General features: G+C 47.1%; 1 protein-coding gene across 18 annotated transcripts in view; it reads right to left on the reverse strand.

The window, feature by feature from the left end:
- DGKG (diacylglycerol kinase gamma) overlaps positions 1 to 17,801 on the reverse strand; it is a 211,807-nt gene that overhangs the window by 22,388 nt on the left and 171,618 nt on the right. For 16 of the 18 annotated variants that reach the window (XR_013413764.1, XR_013413761.1, XR_013413759.1 and 13 more), the window contains one exon: positions 16,412 to 16,589. Coding sequence is in view for 13 of the 18 variants with exons in the window: in XM_028843920.2 (XP_028699753.2) it covers positions 16,412 to 16,589 (178 nt within the window). In the remaining 5 variants the exon portion in view is untranslated. Of the gene's footprint in view, positions 1 to 16,353; positions 16,590 to 17,801 lie in introns of all 18 variants that reach the window. The other 2 variants (XR_013413760.1, XM_077992017.1) reach the window with 2 other exon arrangements.

Raw genomic sequence — 17,801 nt, forward strand, 5'->3', positions numbered from 1 at the left:
CACCGCACCCGGCCCCTGGTTGCTTTTTTGCATTAGTGAAAATTCAGTCATTTAAGAGGCAGGGGAATCTCTGGGTGTCCTGTTTTGGGCTCTTCTTTTACAGTGCCTTTGGGAAGTGTGGGATATCCTTAGCTTAAGAGGATGCTTTGCTACCCTCAATCCCACTCCTACTCCACTTCCCCTTCCATCAGCACACGAGGGTTCAGGTCTTGGGGCTGCCATGGAGCAGCCCGGGGAATCAAACAACCCTGAAAGGAGGTGCAGGGCGCCTGACTATGTATGGAGCCAACAGAGTTTCTAAACCATACCGCCATAGTGGCAAGGAAGCCTGCCCCATACCTTAGAGCATCTGTGTCATGTGATAAAACCTGTGGGCCCTGTTCGTTTACCTGGGTTACAGCAGCACTGGCATGCTAAGATGTTAGGTGCTATTGTTTGGGCTGCAATCCTGTCAGTTCAGTGGATAACAGTAGTTAGCCAATGCTCATGTTGAGCTCTGACTGGCAGGGGTATGCATCTGATTCATTAGAAATGCAAACAGGAATTTGTCACTACTTAATACATGGCCGCTGATAGAAAAACTGGAGTCACAGAGGTAAAGAAAAAAGCTGGGAAACTCTACACTAAGTTCTTGAGGATGGGACTAATGGCTTAATTGCTGTGTCATTTAGGGTAGGTCATTTGTTGTCTCTGAGCCTGTTTTCACATCTCGAAAACAGGGGCTGTATTAGTCTGACCAGGCTTGCATAAACAAGCAGCCACAGGCTGGAGGGCTTAGAAGGCAGAAATGTATTTTCTCACAGTTCTGGAGCCTGGAAGTCCAAGGTCAAAGTGCCAGCAGGGTGGGTTTCCTCTGAGACCCCTCCCTTTGGCTGGCAGTTGGCTGCCCTCTGGCTGCCTCTTTACAGGGCTGTTCCTCCATGCATATGGCCCTTGATGTTTCTCTGTGTGTCCAAATCTCTTCTTATAAGGACACCAGTCAGACTGGATTAGGGCCCACCCTAATAAACTCATTTTAACTTAATCACCTCATTAAGGCTCTGTCTCCAAATACAGTCACACTCTGAGGTGCTGGGGGTTAGGGCTTCTTTGATGCATGAAGTTTTGGGGGACACAATTCTGCCCATACAGGGATAATCATAAACCCTACTTCGTGGGTTATTCTGAGAACAAAAGAGATAAAGAATATCAAGGTGTTCTATAAAAAGCCACGTCCCTTAGCATTGTGCTACTGAGAAGCTGACAAGTGCTGTGTGTGTGTGGGATCTTCTTACCCTCCTCAGAAAGAAAGGACACAAGCCCAGTTTTGCTTGCAGTGGGGCCAGGTTCAGTCCCCACAGTCTAGACAGGTGCGTGGGAGCTGGCAGGCCTCTTTGCAGACTTAGCCCGCTAAGGCTGCGGCAGGCATGTCCTCCGGCTCCTCTCCTGCCTCCAAATTTCCGTGGAGATGGGCATGTGTCCTTGGTGGCTCGGGCACTCAAAGCTCAACAAAGCTGGGCACTGCTCAGCTCCTCTGAACCTCCCAGTTGGACTGGTCTGCACAGATGAAACACTGCTCCTGGCAAAAGAGCTTCAAAGCACAGCTCAAAGGCAATGTAGTCTGAAAAAGGCCTAGGGGTGGGAAAATGGAAAGAATCCTGAAAGACTGTTTCCTGATCTTCTACAGGGGAAGGGGACTGGGGTTCCCCAGGAACAAACCAATGAGTAAGAAAGGAAAGCTCTAACTGGTCAATCTCCATTCCCATGTTCCCGCCTGGCCTCTCAAATCACCAGGCCTTCAGGCATCCCAACCATAACTAAGCTGAAGAATACTCTATGATTAATGCTTTCCCCAGAGAAACTGACCCTGTCATAAAGAGAGAGGCAGAGGGCTTATTCCTTGGTCTTCCATGAACTCAGCACAGAGAATGTACCCTCGTGACAGGTTGTGAAACAGCATGAGCTTCGGACAGAGTTGGGTCTGATCCTGTCACTTGGAAGAAGGCTCTTAACTTTTCTGAGTCTGCCTTTTATCTGGAAAATGTATTAATAGATACAATAAGTCACTGGCAGGGTTGTCTCGAAGTTTAGAAGGGATGCCCTCAAGTACCTTGTATGATTAGGATGGGATCAGAGCAGCACACAGAGGGCCCTCAAGAAACACTTGCTCTTACTGCAATTTTATGTTTCTTTACAAAGGGATATCCTCAGGAAGTTCCATCTTTGCCACACAGTAAGTGCACGGCCTTGTGTAGATGGTAATTCATGTGACTTAGAGAAGGTTATGGAGGAAGAGAAGGAGATGAGAGGGAGGGAGGGGAAGGATAGGTGAAAAAAAGGAGAAGGGAGGGGCAGGGAGGATTCTGAGTAAGAGAAAGGCAGAGAGACGGTAAAGAGCAGAGATATTATGACCTTGAGAATTTAGGGTGACTTGCCCTCTGGCAAGTGAAGCATCTCTATTCCTTTTTTTCTTTTTACTCCAAAACAGGGGGGAAACTCACCCTTTTATTTGAAAATGAACTCCCCTCCTTTCCCTGTGGCTGTGTGTGTGTGTGTGTGTGTGTGTGTGTATGTGTGTGTATGTCTGTGTGTGTGACGCAATCCCACAACCATCCTGGTTGCCTTCTCTTGTTCCTGGGCTGAGCAAGGTGGGAGCAGAGCAGGTTCTAGACATCTTTAAGGCATGGGTTGGATACTCTTAGGCCAGTTGGGTACCCCGCTCCTTTGTGCCATGCCCTTGTCACACTGGTTTGTGGGTTTCTGCTCCTCTCAGGGCTCTGTAAGCCCCATCAAAGCATACAAGTGGCCAGAGGGCATCGAGTGGCCTTTGAGTCTGGATAATCCCATTGGGAAGAGGTAGGAAGCAGAAGCAGGGAGAGCCACTGCTTTCTGACAGGGAGAGGGCCTGCAGAGCCTGAGGGAGAAGCGACGTGTGGGCCCAGCAGGCGGGACTGGAATTGTGTCTGTTCTGGCTCTGTCCACTTGTGTGACCTGGGAAAATCACTTCCCTCCTCAGGGCCTCAGTTTCCCCCAATTGAGGGTGGAGGCATCCTATCCCTAAGGCCTATTTGCACTTTTTCAGCCAAGATGGAGGCTGGATTTCCTGATGGTCTGAGTCAAGGACAGACGGGTAGGAGACCTCACCTGTCCTCACACTGTGCAGAAGACGGAACATTCAGTACAGCCCTACACTGAGGCAAGAGAAAGTGTGAGGGCCTGCACACAATGGCCATTGTTGTTGGTTCCTGAAAACCTGCTTATGTGGTGGGTGGGGCAGGAAAAATATGTCCTCCATTCTGTGTGGCTTTATCTTCTGGGATTCCCCAGGGCTCCAATGGAGGTGCTGTATGTTGGGGGAGGTGGGCTTTGAAAGCTCTATGCATGAGGGTCAGGTGCTTCAGAGTGGGAGGCAGTGCACTGGCAGAGCTGTATGGTGGGGAATGTCCCAATGGCTCTGAAGCAAGGGTCTGACATGAGCACGGCCCTAAGAGAAGCCAAGGGTGGGGATGTCCTTTAAGGCCTGGGAGCCATCAGAGCTATGGAATCTTGATCTGGTGGTCCCAGTGAGGTCCAGTGCTGGGCACAGACTCCACAGCCTAGACCTTTACAAAGGACAAAAGCAGGAATTGACACATGGGATCTAATTAAACTAAAGAGCTTCTGCACAGCAAAAGAAATGATCAACAGAGTTAACAGACAGCTTACAGAATGGGAGAAAAATGTTGGAAACTCTGCATCCAACAAAGGTTTTTCTTTCAATCCTCGTGGCAACTCCGTTAAAAACTACTATCCCAACATAAACAACAACAACAACAACAAGCCCTTCAGGCTCAGAGGCTAAGAAACTTGCCTAATATCAGAGAGCTGGCATACCGTAAAGCTAGAATTCAAACCAAGGCCCGATTCAAAAAATAAGCTCATTTGAAAGGACGCAAGGCAGAGACAAAGTACCTTGGAGTGACAGGGTGTCTGAAGGCAGGGAGGTGAGCTTGGGTGGGGGTGAGCCTCTTCTCATCTCCTCTTAGGGAAACCTTGGCTACATGATCTTATTAAATGAAATGCTGAATTCTTCGGCTTGAAGGTAAAATACTAGTTGCTATAGTATCTGGCATTACTTTACCCACTGAGCTCAGGAATCTCATTCAGGGTACACTGTATATAATAAAATAAATCAATTAGTGGTAAGATTTTCCAGCTTAAATCAATCTTGATTCTCAGGCGTGGCATATATAAGGTACATTCCAGAGATCTGCATTGGCCAAACTAATCACAGCTCAACGGGCTGCCTACAGCACCTACTATTGAGAGATCATCTCAGAAAGATCTTATAAAGGAACTAATCACATTCACTAAGATCATCTCAGATTCTCCAGAAAGGCAAAGTTGGAGGAAGGTCACGACAGGGAGGGCCTTTTTCTGGTGGTTGGGTCAGGGTTGGCCAGAAAGGGGGAGGTGTGGGAGGGCGTTGGGTGTGTGTGGAAAGAATCCTATGTTTGGAATACTAGGATTTGGGCTCTAGTCCCAGATCCACCAGCTAACACAGTCTTGGAGAGGTCAGTTAACCTCCCTGGGCCTTGTTTTTCTAATCTATAAAGTATTCCTCAGGGGTGCTGTAGGGGATTAAAATGAAATGATGAATGCAAAATATTCCTGGCATCTAGTGCTAGATCCAAGTAAGTACTTAACACATGCTGGATGAATAGACCTGAAGATGAAAAGAGATGGGCGCCGGCCTCACGCTAGAGGTGCTCAGGGGCAAAGGTCTCTGCCGATGTCTCTGTTCTGCTAACAGAAGCCCCTGTTGATGGGGAGAGGTTTGAGTGTGGAGGCAGGCAGGAAGAGGCTGAGCTTGTTGGGAGAAGGAGCAGGGGTCCTGCTGGGTGGTTTGTGAGGAGGGAGGAATCACCTGTGTGGCAGTGTCCTCTGTCCACCCCTTACTTACTGTTGGCTCTGTCCATTCTTCCCTTCGGGCTACTAACTCTCAATTTGAGGTCCTGGAGCTGGAAGCTCGCATTCTGCATTAGTCTCCTCACTGGCCTCGTTGCCACCAGGTTCTTTCCCTTCCTTGCCTCGTTGCCACCAGGTTCTTTCCCTTCCTTCTAATCCAAACTGCACGTGACTCTCAGATCCTATTGCTCCTGGCTGAAAAACCTTCATCTCTTATTATTCAAAGGATCATGTTCAAACTACATGAACGGTCTCCATCTTCCAGTCTTTGCTTTGCTCCTTCTGTGTTTCAGTGCCCAACCCATGTTGCCTTTCTTTTACTCACTGTCTTTTCAAATCGTTTCGAGCTGCCAGGACTAACACACATGCATTTCATCTTGTTCATTCATTTGTTCATCAAACATTTGTTGATCACCTACTAGGTGCATTGCATGGTGCTGGGCAGCTGGGGCACATGTTCTGAAGGGGAGGCCTCCTTGCCTCCCACACTCTTTTTATTTTTGAGACAGAGTCTCGCTCTGTCACCCAGGCTGGAGTGCAGTGGCACAATCTTGGCTCACTGCAAGCTCCGCCTCCCGGGTTCATGCCATTCTCCTGCCTCAGCCTCCCACGTAGCTGGGACTATAGGTGCCCCCCACCATGCCTGGCTCATTTTTTTGTATTTTTAGTAGAGACGGGGTTTCACCATGTTAGCCAGGATGGTCTCGAGCTCCTGACCTCTTGATCTGCCTGTCTTGGCCTCCCAAAGTGCTGGGATTACAGGCGTGAGCCACCACACTTGGCTACCTCCCACACTCTTACAAACTCATGTCTTCCATTCCATGGTGCTTGCCCATTATGCCAATATTAACATGATTGTTCTACAGATATTTCTTACATATAAATAGTAGATTGTCAACTACTTGAGGCCTGGACCACATTGCATTTTTGTCCCCTCCTCTGCAGACTTGGAGCACCTTAGATACTTGAAGACGGGTTTGAGTTCAAGCTCTATCATGTGTTATCTGTGTGATTTTGGCCCAGTTACTTAATCCCACTGAGCTTCAATTATGTCCTGAGACAAAATGGATTAAATAATTATGCAATGGTTTTGGCCCATAAGTAGGTATTCAATAAATAACAGCCCAACATATATTTGCTGATTAAGAAGATTAAACACTGCTATGGACTGAATGTTTGTGTTCCCCTCCCTCCATATTCATATGTTGAAGCCCTAATTTCCAATATGATGGTATTTGGAGGTGGGGCCTTAGGAACATAACCATATTATGAGGGTGGAGTCCTTAGTTAGGGGGAGTCCTTAGGGTGATTAGTTCCTTTATAAGAAGAGATTGGGAGAGATGATCTCTCCACACGAGGATACAGCAGGAAGCGTCCATCTGCAAACCAGGAAGAGGACTCTCACCAGGAACCAAGTGTGCTTGTGGCTTGATCTTGGACTTCCCAGCCTCCAGAACTGTGGGAGATCAATTTCTGTAGTTTAAACCACACAGTCCATGGTATTCTGTTACAGAAGCCCAACTCACTAAGAAAAACACTTCTTGTACCAAATAGAAACAGACCAAAGAGAATACCAACATTCAGGCTGTGCAGAGCATGTGGCCAGGATGGACTTTTGCTGTGGGATGGATCTTAGGTGGTGCCCAATATTAAATGGTCTATGAATTTCTGCAGGGGAACAGAGACCAGTTTGGGGGTCAAGATGGGCAAGCGCAAGAGGGAAAAACTAAAGTGTCTAGTCCTGCCAAAGAGCCTAGCCTAGAATTTTCTTCTGTATGTGAAAAGTGAAAGGTTCCTTGGTTCTGTGGTTCTATTTTGAGCAGCAAACCTCCTGAGGCAGGAATTCAGTTGGAGTTCAACTCCAGCTCGAACCTGTGTGAGCAAGTTTTTCCTCTGCAGATGCTGAGCAGCCTCCTGAGGCACATTTCCACCTCTCCAGGCCCTCCCAGGTCTTGGAGAAGGGAGTGGGAGAGGGGAGGAGACACAGCTGGAGTCAGAGTCTTCCTCATTCAGACATCAGCTGAGAAAGAGTGAATGATTGCTTCACTTGAATTTCCAGTGAATTTGAGTTGGGTCAGGACCAGCCAGAAACTGGGAGGCTGGGGTGGGGTTGGGGTGGTTACTCTGGGGTTTGTAGAAAGAATTGTATGTTTGGAATACTAGGACTTGGGTCCAGTACCAGATGCACCAATTAGTGTGACCTTTGATAGATCAATTAACCTCCCTGGGCTTCCTTTTTCTAATTTATGAAGTTTATTCTTGGTATTTTTTGGAGGAGAAACCAGACCTACCAGTGCAGTGCTTCTCAAAAACTTCAGTGTACGTGTGATCGCCAGCAGATCTTGTTGAAATGCAGATTCTGCTTCAGCAGGCCTGGTGTGCGACTTGAGAGTCTGCGCTTCTGACACACACCCATGCAAGGCCAGGGCTCCTGGTTCATGGACCACATGGTGTTCTAGCACAGGGATTGACTAACCATGGTTTGAGGATCAAATCCAACCTACTGTTTGCTTTTGTAAATAAAGTTTTATCAGAACACAGCCATGCCTGTTCATTTAAATATTGCATATGGTGGTTTTCATGCTAAGTGGACAGAGCTGAGTAGTTGCATCAGAGACTGTATAATGCACACAGCCTAATTATTTTAATAGTTACAACATGGCCCTTTACAGAAAAGGTTTGCCAACCCCGGCTGTAGAGGACTGAGGATTGGTCTGTGTGAGCCAGAAGGTCTGCATTTCTATCTGGGTTTGGCCAAGGGCAAGCCACTTCACCTTGCTGGTACTCACTTTCCTTATCCAGGGAACAAAATAATATCTACATTTCTAGGCAGCCTGTGATTCTGGGATTTCAATATTACATAGAAAACATCATAGTTTCTATAGAAACAGGCATCTGAGAACCACGTTGAATGGCCGGCATTTGGAAGCTGCAAAAACATACCTGGCCTAACCCTGCAGAGTCTAGCAAGGCAGATCCCATCAGATGCCATGAGAAGTCTATGGAAACAGACCACAGCTACTCTCTGATGTTGAGTCAGCTCGGAATAGAAATGGGCTTAAGAGGAGGGAAGAGTGAGAATTGGAGGCTGGCCTCCCGAGCTCCAGTACAGGTGCATGCTGGCAGAGGGGCTCTGGCACAGCTCATGCCAGCATCACTCACACAAAGTCATTCTTGCTGAGAGACCAACTCAAAAACAATTCCCTAACTCACTGCTCCATGTTCTCCTGACTGGGTGCATTTGGTCAACCAATATTAACAAGCCCTTTCGAGGCCTCCGAGACTCTGCAAGGCACAGGGATACAGAAGGGTTTATGACATCTGGGGCCTCCTGGGGGCCTCACAGTCTGATGGGAGAAACACCATGTGAATAAATAATTATATGAGAGTTCCTCAAGCCAGCCGTGAAGGGAAACACGTGACTCTGGGTCTCCAGCTTGGGCAACAGGTGAGACATCAATAAGGCAGGGAACATGGGTACGGGAAGAGGCAGTGTTTTTAGAAGGGGGAAGGATGTGTAAAGATGGGGAAGATAATGACTAGTTTGGGGCATGTTGATTTCAACGTGGGCTGCTTGAAGGACTAAATGACAAAGCTGTGAATTCCTATGAAAAGCAAAACAGCGTCTCTGTAGGCCTGCAAATGTTGAACGGGAATGACATATATGTTGCCATGGTTACTTCCCAGAGCTGAGAAGAGTCCCAGTGCACACACCCATAGTACTTCTGGGGCTCTCTGGGGGTTACCTGCCTTGCTCTGTCTTGGCCCACAGGAGAGACCTGGGCCAGAGAGGATCTCTGTTAAATGCAAACTTTGAACATTTTTATTTTCTCTCAACTCGGAGGAGTGGTGGCGGATCATTTCTCACTGTGACTGTCAAATCTCCACTGAATGGGAAAATTGGGAATCTACAGACCTGGACAGCTCCTGAGCCCCTGAGGCCACATTCTGGTGTGGCTTCATAAAGGTGAAAAGAAAGCCATGAGAAACAGTGAACTCGTGCTCACGATTATTTTGGTGTCTCAACTGATCTCTAGTTCCTCACCTGGGAGTATGAATCTGAGATGGCTGGATGGCATCCCATTCCCTTGCTTTGGGATTCAGAGCATAATCCATACAATTAGTGAGAATCCACACAGGTACAGTGCACAGACAGATTGAACCATATGTGCTTGCAAAGTAGCAGAGCCAAGGTATTGCCCTTCCCAGGTAAATTGTCCATATCTAGGAGGGCAGATCTGATGACTGCACATACTTGCCTGAAGAGTGCTTGTGCCTGCTCTGCTCAGTTGGTTTGAGTGCAGGCTAGTGAGGCCACATGAGCTACACACTGGCTTGCTGGCCTTGCTTGGGTTCTTTCTGGGTAGCTAAGCAATTCTTAGCACTTAGCACAGTTCCTAATTATATGCCTGTCTATGGGATTATTTTATTGAGGCCTGGCTCCCCCACTCCCAATGGCTATAAAGACTATGTTTGTGTTTGGTTTTGTTCGCCATTGTACCATGGTGCCTGGCACTTGGTGGGGGCTTTGTTAAGTATGTGTTGAATAAACTGACAGGAAGCCTGTCTCCACTGCTGGGAAAATGACTCAAAGTAAACACTACCGAGGGTATCTGTCTCCCTGTCTTTGTTTACCAAGAATTGCAAAAAGTATTATCTAGTGAGATCCTGGGAGATTTTGCGCTACCCATTTATAACCTTCTCTAGGGGCTGGGCGCAGTGGCTCACACCTGTAATCCCAGCACTTTTGGAGGCTGAGGCAGGCAGATCACCTGAGGTCAGGAGTTTGAAGCCAGTCTGGCCAACGTGGCAAAAACCCAGTCTTTACTAAAAATACAAAAATTAGCCAGGCATGGTGGCGGACGCCTGTAATCCCAGCTACTTGGGAGGCTCAGGCAGGAGAAACACTTGAATCTGGGAGGCAGAGGTTGCAGTGAGCCGAGACTGCGCCATTATACTCCAGCCTGGGCAAAAAGAGAGAAACTACGTCTCAAAACAATAAAATAAAATATAAAATAAAATAAAATAAATAAAATAAAACCTTTTATAGGACACACCATTTGCAGTTCAAATAGGATTGACCAAGAAATCACTGAGAGGAAAGTTGCTTTAATATCAGACAGCCAGAGGGGCCAGGTGTGGATAACACAGGCTCAAGACCACCGCTGGCTTGAAACTGAAGGCTGGATAGGAGCGGGTATGAGGATCAGTGAAGAGGCTGAGAAAATATGCAGGAAGCCTCTGCCTTTATATTTTAGGCTGGGGCCAGAGAGAAACAATGGCATAGCTCCCCAGGACTTTGCTCCTCAACCCCAGGGGGGGGACCGACCCAGCCTTGTGCCATGCCCTTGGTGCTTCCCCAGGATCCAAGACTGGGCACCCTCTCCCTCCCCTTGCTTCACTGGACAGCCAGCTCAGGTGGAACTCCACATGGGCAACAACAGCCACACGTGTAGGCACAGAGCCAATACACAACCCTAGAATTACAGGTGGTTAGAGCCACAGGCAATTTAAAATCTATAGATCAAATCCTGAAGCCGTAGTCAAGAGAGTGAAATTCTAAATTTGGCCCCTTTCTTATAATATTCTAAATACCTTCCCCCACACCTAACAATAATTCTGATTACTGCTGACCAAGTGCTCACCAAGTTCCAGGCACTCTGCTGAGTTCCTAACATGGATGATCTCTTTTAACCCTCAAAACAAGGCTGAGGGAGGGAGACCATACTTGTTTCCATCTTGTAAGCATTGAAATGGAGGCTGGAGATGTCCAGCGGCTCATCGAATCCATGGCTGGTGGTGAGAAGCTCTGGGTCTTCTGAATTCTAGTTCAATGGTGAGTACCTACTCTACCCTCTCTCACTTGCAAGTCCTCTAAGCTATATTTGAATTACCTATTTAAAGATGGCCAGCATATCTTACTTATCAAATGAGTTTATAATAGCTCCATGAAATTGAATTCTCAGCCTCAAAAATACTCACATGTAACTCTAAGATTTTTTTTTTCTTAAGACTTTTCCACTAAGTGCCTGTTCCTGTCCTGCTCCAGAATCTACTGCCCACTGGCAAACCGGAGGCAAGATTCCTAACCCTCTCTGCCCTCTTCCAACAAATGTTTCTGTAGAACACATGTGCATCAGGCAGGGTAGAAGGCTTTGAAGGGGACACAAAGATAAAAAACACAAGATCCTCATTTTCCAGGTAGTGGCAGGGAAAACATATGATGAGAACACACATGCCCCTGACACAGGCCAACTTCCGATTAGTGTACTGACGAGATAGAAGGCAAAATTAAGTGCTCAGGGAATTCACAGGCTGGGCTCGCTTCCAGCAGGGAGATGGTCATTAGGTAGGCCTTGCAGAGGGAGCAGAATTTCAACAAGTAGTTGTGGAGCCTCTCCTCAGACTGGGATTAAATACTTACTATTTCCTGAGTGCGGGGCTTATGCAAGACACACAGTAGGCTCCCTAACACATTTTCTAAACACTAGCCGCTTGGGCTAGGCTAGGAGTCATGGGCTTGAATCTTGGTTCTGATGCCACCACTGGATGTAAATTGTATAAATCCTACCCTTTCTCTGGGCCTTTGATTTTCCCCAACTATGAAATAGGAATATGGAGGAGGCTGGATATATCCTTGCTCATGGGTTTCTGGTTAGGATTACACTAAGTGAATACATGCAAAATTATTTTCAAGCCAAAATGAAATAGAAATACAAGAGACTGTTTCTCACTATTCTTATTGTTGTTACAAAAACTAAAAAATAGCAAATTCCATATGCTTCTCATGTAGCTAAAAGCCTTTTTTGGAGGGGGTAGGGCAACTACTTGAGGCCAGGCACTGGGGATACAAAGATTAATAACACCCAGCCTCCATCCTTGGAATCTGGAAGGTCTAGGAAAGGAGATAGTAGGTACAATTGGTAATATAAGTTTAATGTGCTACTACAAAGGCTGGGCTGGAGTTTGGCAGGAACTCTACTCTTTCTTTTTTTTTTTTGAGATGAAGTTTCATTCTTGTTGCCCAGGCTGGAGTGCAATGGTGCGATCTCGGCTCACTGCAACCTCTGCCTTCCGGGTTTAAGCGATTATCCTGCCTCAGCCTCCTGAGTAGCTGGGATTACAGGCATGCACCACCACGCCCAGCTAATTTTGTATTTTTAGTAGAGAAGTGGTTTCTCCATGTTGGTCAGTCTGGTCTTGAACTCCTGACCTCAGGCGATCCACCTGCCTCGGCCTCCCAATGTGTTGGGATTACAGGCGTGAGCCACCGTGCCTGGCCGAGCTCTGCTCTTAGTGGTAGTGCAGGTGGATAGTAATGCTTAGGACAAGAACTTCAAATGTGAATCAACTGGCATTCTCCAACACAAAATAGAATTAAAGGCATAGGGACTTTTTTTTTTTAAGTTTGAGCTTATTATACTATGTTCCAGGCACTTTCACATCCATCATCTTCCTAATAAGCCATGTATTATTATGCCAGTTTTACAGATGAGGAAGCTGAGACTCAGGGTGGTTGGGTAATTTCCAAGATCTATAAAACTAGAAGCATAAAGGCGAAATTTAAACCCAGATTATCTAACTGTAAGCATGGGGCTTTTCCCAATATCCCTTGTTGCTTTCTTATCAGCCAATGTTTCTATAGAACCCATTCCATGCTAATCTTGAATGACCTTCTTACTCGGATTGCTTTTCCCAGGAGAAAGACTAATCTTTGATAGAGTGCAGTGGTGTGATCTCAGTTCACTGCAACCTCCATCCACTGGGTTCAAGCAATTCTCCTGCCTCAGCCTCCCTAGTAGCTGGGATTACAGGCATGTGCTACCATGCCTGGCTAATTTTTGTAGTTTTAGTAGAGATGGGGTTTCACCATTTTGGCCAGGCTGGTCTCAAACCCCTGACCTCAAGTGATTCGCCTGCCTTGGCCTCCCAAAGTGCTGGGATTACAGGTGTGAGACACTGCGCCCGGCCTGATGAGAGAGATTTTACAGTAACCCCTCCCATCATCATTTCCTCTTCCACTTCCTATGATAAACTAATTCCCTCCTACTGTGCTCTCCTGACCTCTCCCTCTCCTCCAACCCCAGCGAAACTGCCAAGGAGTTAAGAATCACAATACATGAGGAGGCTGCAGAGAGAGCACCCTGCCTCCTCAGCCATTAGCCTACAAATCTCAGGACAAAATACACTGAGAGAAGGGAGAAATTTGAATACAATTCTGTCTAAGAAAGAGTTCACATAGACCAAAATCTGACTATGCCTTAATTTTGCAGAACTGTAAGGAATCTTAAAATATAATTATCAGACTTGCTTATTTTACAGATTCAGAAAACTGAGACTCAAGAAGGGGAAAGGACCTGCCTCAAGTCACACACTAGCAATAGGCAGAGTCTGGACTGGAACTCCAGTCTTCTGACTCCCAGGCTAATGCTTTTTCACTAAAATACATTGCCTCTTTAGCTTTTCCCATTAACAACTCAACTTACATGAGATCATAGCCCTTTCAAGAAGAAAGCTCAGTGCTGGTATCTCTGCAAAGCCCAGAAGTCAGTGCCCCACTCTGATCAGCTGATGTGCTCATCTAAAGAACAGGAAGTGGTTTCACTTCTAGCTCTGAAAGCACATTGTAGGGGTGAGAAAGGGGGATTTGGGGAAGAGAGTTCCTGTACATGATAGTCAAAAGCAATCAGCAGACACTTTGGTCTTGCTTGAAGAAGGGGAAGATATAAGGTCAGACATGTAAGGGGAAGATAAAGGTTGTCCTTGATCAGCACATGATTTCATCAAGAGCTTCCCCCAGCCGCAGGGTGGTGGAGAGTGGAAGTGGGGAGGCGGGAGGGTGGTGGTGGGGATTCGGCTCTGCTCATTCCCTTCTCTGCTCTGAGGGAGCTAGATACCAGAGTGGGGGCTGAGATAGGAGCACCAGGGTAGGAAAATTTGCAGGAACTTGATACAACCTTCAATGCTTCCTCCACCCTCCGTTAGCACCCATAACTTCCCCTGTCAAGAGAGGAAGAAGGAACACATTATTCAGCTTTACACATGGAAAAGTTTACTGTGTGAAATAAAGGAGACTTTAGAGGTCAACAGAAGCTGGGCACGGTAGGTCACACCTGTAATCCCAGCACTTTGGGAGGCTGAGGCGGGTGGATCACCTGAGGGCAGGAGTTTGAGATCAGCCTCGTCAACATGGAGAAACCCCATCTCTATTACAAATAGAGAAAAAGTATCCGGGCATGATGGTGCACACCTGTAATCCCAGCTACTCAGGAGGCTGAGGCATGAGAATTGCTTGAACCTGGAAGGAGGAGGTTACAGTGAGCCATCATGTGCCACCGCACTCTAGCCTGGGTGACCGAGTGAGACTCTGTCTCAAAAAAAAAAAAAAAAAAAGAGGTCAACAATTCCTGAATCCTCTCTTAAAGGACAGAGGTGTGGAGATGATGTTTCCTGATGACCTGGCCTGGAATATAACAATCTGATTGTCAAATAGATGGGTGTGAAACAAGAGAATAACCTCCCCAACCCCCGCATTGATGTCAGGGGAGTTTTGTTTTCTTCTAGTGGTAGGATCACATCCCACCTTAGTACTAACAGCCGGGGACATCAAAGCACACAGACACAGAGCCATGGAATGCCAGGCACGGGAAAGACTGCGGGCATTTGCCTGTAGCAATGGTGCTCCAACCTGGCAGCCCATCAGAGTCATCTGGGGAGCTCATCAAAATTGAGATTCCCAGGAACCAGCCCAGAGATTGATTAGGTAAATCTGGGCTGGGGTACACAAATCTTCATTTTCAACAAGCAGCTGGTTTAAGAACCAAGGATCTGGTTCAACCCCATCCATCCACCTATCAAAACTTTGATACAAGATACTGCTTTTACAGTAAAGAAAACTGAGGTGCCAAAAATAGGTTAGTAGCAGGACTTGGACTAGGATTTGGTCCTCTTCCTGCTGGTATGGTGTCTCTGCCAGTGCTCTTACACCTGCCTTTCTCTTCCATCCCACATGTCCATTAAGGACCTGTGAGGACCCGTGAGCCCACAGGGGAATCAGCTGCCAGGAGCTTTGATTGAATCTCTCCATTTAGATCACTGGTGGAAAATGGCTACTTTTGAGGCTGGGGTAGAGGTGGTTTTAAGGACATTCTCAGAAAGCTGTGTTCTGTATTCTGGTGAGTTAAAAGTGGAAGGCCCAGCTGGTGGCCTCTAAAGCATACTACCCAGTTGTTCCAGACAGAAAGAATAGTTGGTTCATGGGAGCAGCCTGCTGTGTTAGAGGAACCAGAGTGGCGGAGGCAGAGTGAGCAATGGAGAGAGTGGCAGAAGAGGAGGTCTGGGAGGTAATGGGAAGCCAAAACATACGGGACCCTCTAGGCCACGTGATCTTTGGCTTTTTCTCCAAGCCACTGCAGAATTTTGAGAAGAGGAGTGTCATAACCTGACTGCTCTGATGTGGTGGTGAGAACAGGTTACCTACGGCAGTGGGATAGAAGCAAGGAACCCAGTGAGGAAGCTTTGCAGTAATTCAGGGGACAGAGGTTGGCGGCTCAGATCAAGATGGCAGGAATACAGGTGGTGAGACATGGTTGAATCCTGGATGTTTTTAAAAAGTAGAGTTAATGGATTTTCTGATGGACTGGCTATGAGATGTGAGATAAAAAGGGGAGTCAAGGATGATGCCAAGCATTTGGCTCTAGTGATGGGAAGGCTGGAGTTACCAACTGAGAGGAAGAAGACTGTGGGTGGAGAAGGTTTGGGGGAGGGACAGCAGAGCTCTGCATTGGACATACCAAGTTTGAGGTGTCTGCTAAACACACAAGGGAAGTACGGCACAGGCTGCTGGACACAGGAGCCTGGAGCTCAGGGAAAACTCGAGACAGGCTGGAGGCATCATTGAGTATACACATGGTATTTAAATAAAGTCTTATGACTGGATGAGGTGATCAAGGGATTAAGCACAGGCAGTGAAGAGAAGAGGGTCAAGGACCCTGCCTGGGGACCCTCCAGTATCAAGAGGTCAGAGAGAAATGAGACCGAGAAGGAGTGAGGGAGGAGAAGGGAGGGAGGAGGAAAACCATGAGCAAGTCAAGTCCTAGAAGCCAAGTGGACCAAGCGTTTCCAGGAAGAGGGAGTGATCAGCTGGGTCACATGCCACTGACAGCTGTGGCAAGATGAGGGTTAGGAACTGACGATTGGATTTAGCTATTGGAGAACTGGTAACCTTGACAGAGGTAGCAGTTGACTCTGAACCTCATGGAGCCCCACAGTTTGACAACTGACTGTCATTGAAGACACCCTTATTGTGAATTTTTGTCTTCTGGATTAAGTTGTAAACTTTGCAACATCGGATGACGAGTAAGCACATGCGCAGAGCACAGAGTCCTTGCTGGGCTGTGGGGCCTTATGAAGCCCGTTGACACCCACCTGAGGGCTCCTACCACTGGGCATTGACCTGAAGCAATTATCCTCATTCCTGGCTTACCTTGAATGCAGAATTTCAGTTCTTTGGGGTCAGTGACACCCTTCCTGCTTTCCCGGATCACGGCCCGGTTCTTCTTGTTTTCTCCCCAGAGATTGGTGCCTCCGTACATGCTGGGAATGTTGAGAATGGCAATGCCTTCCAGGAAGATGTTGCTCAGGTCCACCCCAACCCCATCACACTGGAGGACAGAGAGAAAAGGCCATCTGTTAGTGTCCTCAGCGTGTCACAACCCAAGGTGCTCTGTGTGTGTGTGTGTGTGTGTGTGTGTGTGTGTGTGTGGTGGGTACTCTCTTAAAGGATGTGAGAGGTCCTCAGCCACCACCCTGCCACTGTAAGAGGAGAAGTCATGGGCAAAGTCGCTCAGACTTAATGCTTTGACCACTGTGGTGAGACGAGAGATCCAGTCCTGGTCAGCTCTGGGGAAGACAGCACAAGGCTCCAGGGGTCATCTTTAGGTCTAGAAGTGCTTTAGGGCTGCTTCTCAAGTCAATTGTCAAACTGTTCTCCAGTCTAATCTCATTATCATCAATCTTGCCCCTTCCTAACCATTAGAAGATTTAGTGGAACTGAATTCAGAACCTAACAAATGACAGAATTTTTTTTTTTTTTTTTTTTTTAGATGGAGTCTCGCTCTGTCGCCCTGGCTGGAGTGCAGTGACACAATCTCGGCTCACTGGAACCTCCACCTTCTGGTTTCAAGTGATTCTCCTGCCTCAGCCTCCCAAGTAGCTGTGATTACAGGCACCCACCACCACGCGTGGCTAGTTTTTGTATTTTTAGTAGAGACGGGGTTTCACTATGTTGGCCAGGCTGGTCTCAAACTCCTGACCTCATGATCTGCCTGCCTCGGCCTACCAAAGTGCTGGGGTTACAGGAGTGAGCCACCACGCCTGGTCAGAAACTTTTTGTTTTACCCCCTCCTATTTTATCTCTCTGTGAGAAGCACAAGACTTTAAGCTTTGGAAGGCTTTCAGAATCTGCCTGTCTCCTGTATCTGTATCATAAGTGCAATTTTGGCATACGTGTTTGCTGAAGGAGCAGAGTTTCTTTATCCAATCTCCACAACTTGCAATCCCCACCAGGTATGAAAAGTCAGAAGGCTTGAATTTTCATCTCGCATGTCTATAAAGTCAGCCCACTTTGGCATCGTGCTTACCAACACAGCAAGAAATATCAGCTCTGATCCTTGTTCCTCAGAATAGTAGGTAGTTTATTTCACTTACAGAAGCAAACACTGGACCCAGAGAGTTGAGCTAAGTTATCCAAGATTGCACAGCTAATAAATAACAGAGCAGGGGTTCAAAGTTGGGGGCTTTGACTACAAAGTACATGGTCTTTATCTTGTTTATTGTGAGAAAGAAAAAATCAAATGCATACAATAAAAACCCAC

This window comes from Macaca mulatta, chromosome 2 (genome assembly GCF_049350105.2).
Source record: "Macaca mulatta isolate MMU2019108-1 chromosome 2, T2T-MMU8v2.0, whole genome shotgun sequence".
Lineage (NCBI taxonomy): Eukaryota > Metazoa > Chordata > Mammalia > Primates > Cercopithecidae > Macaca > Macaca mulatta.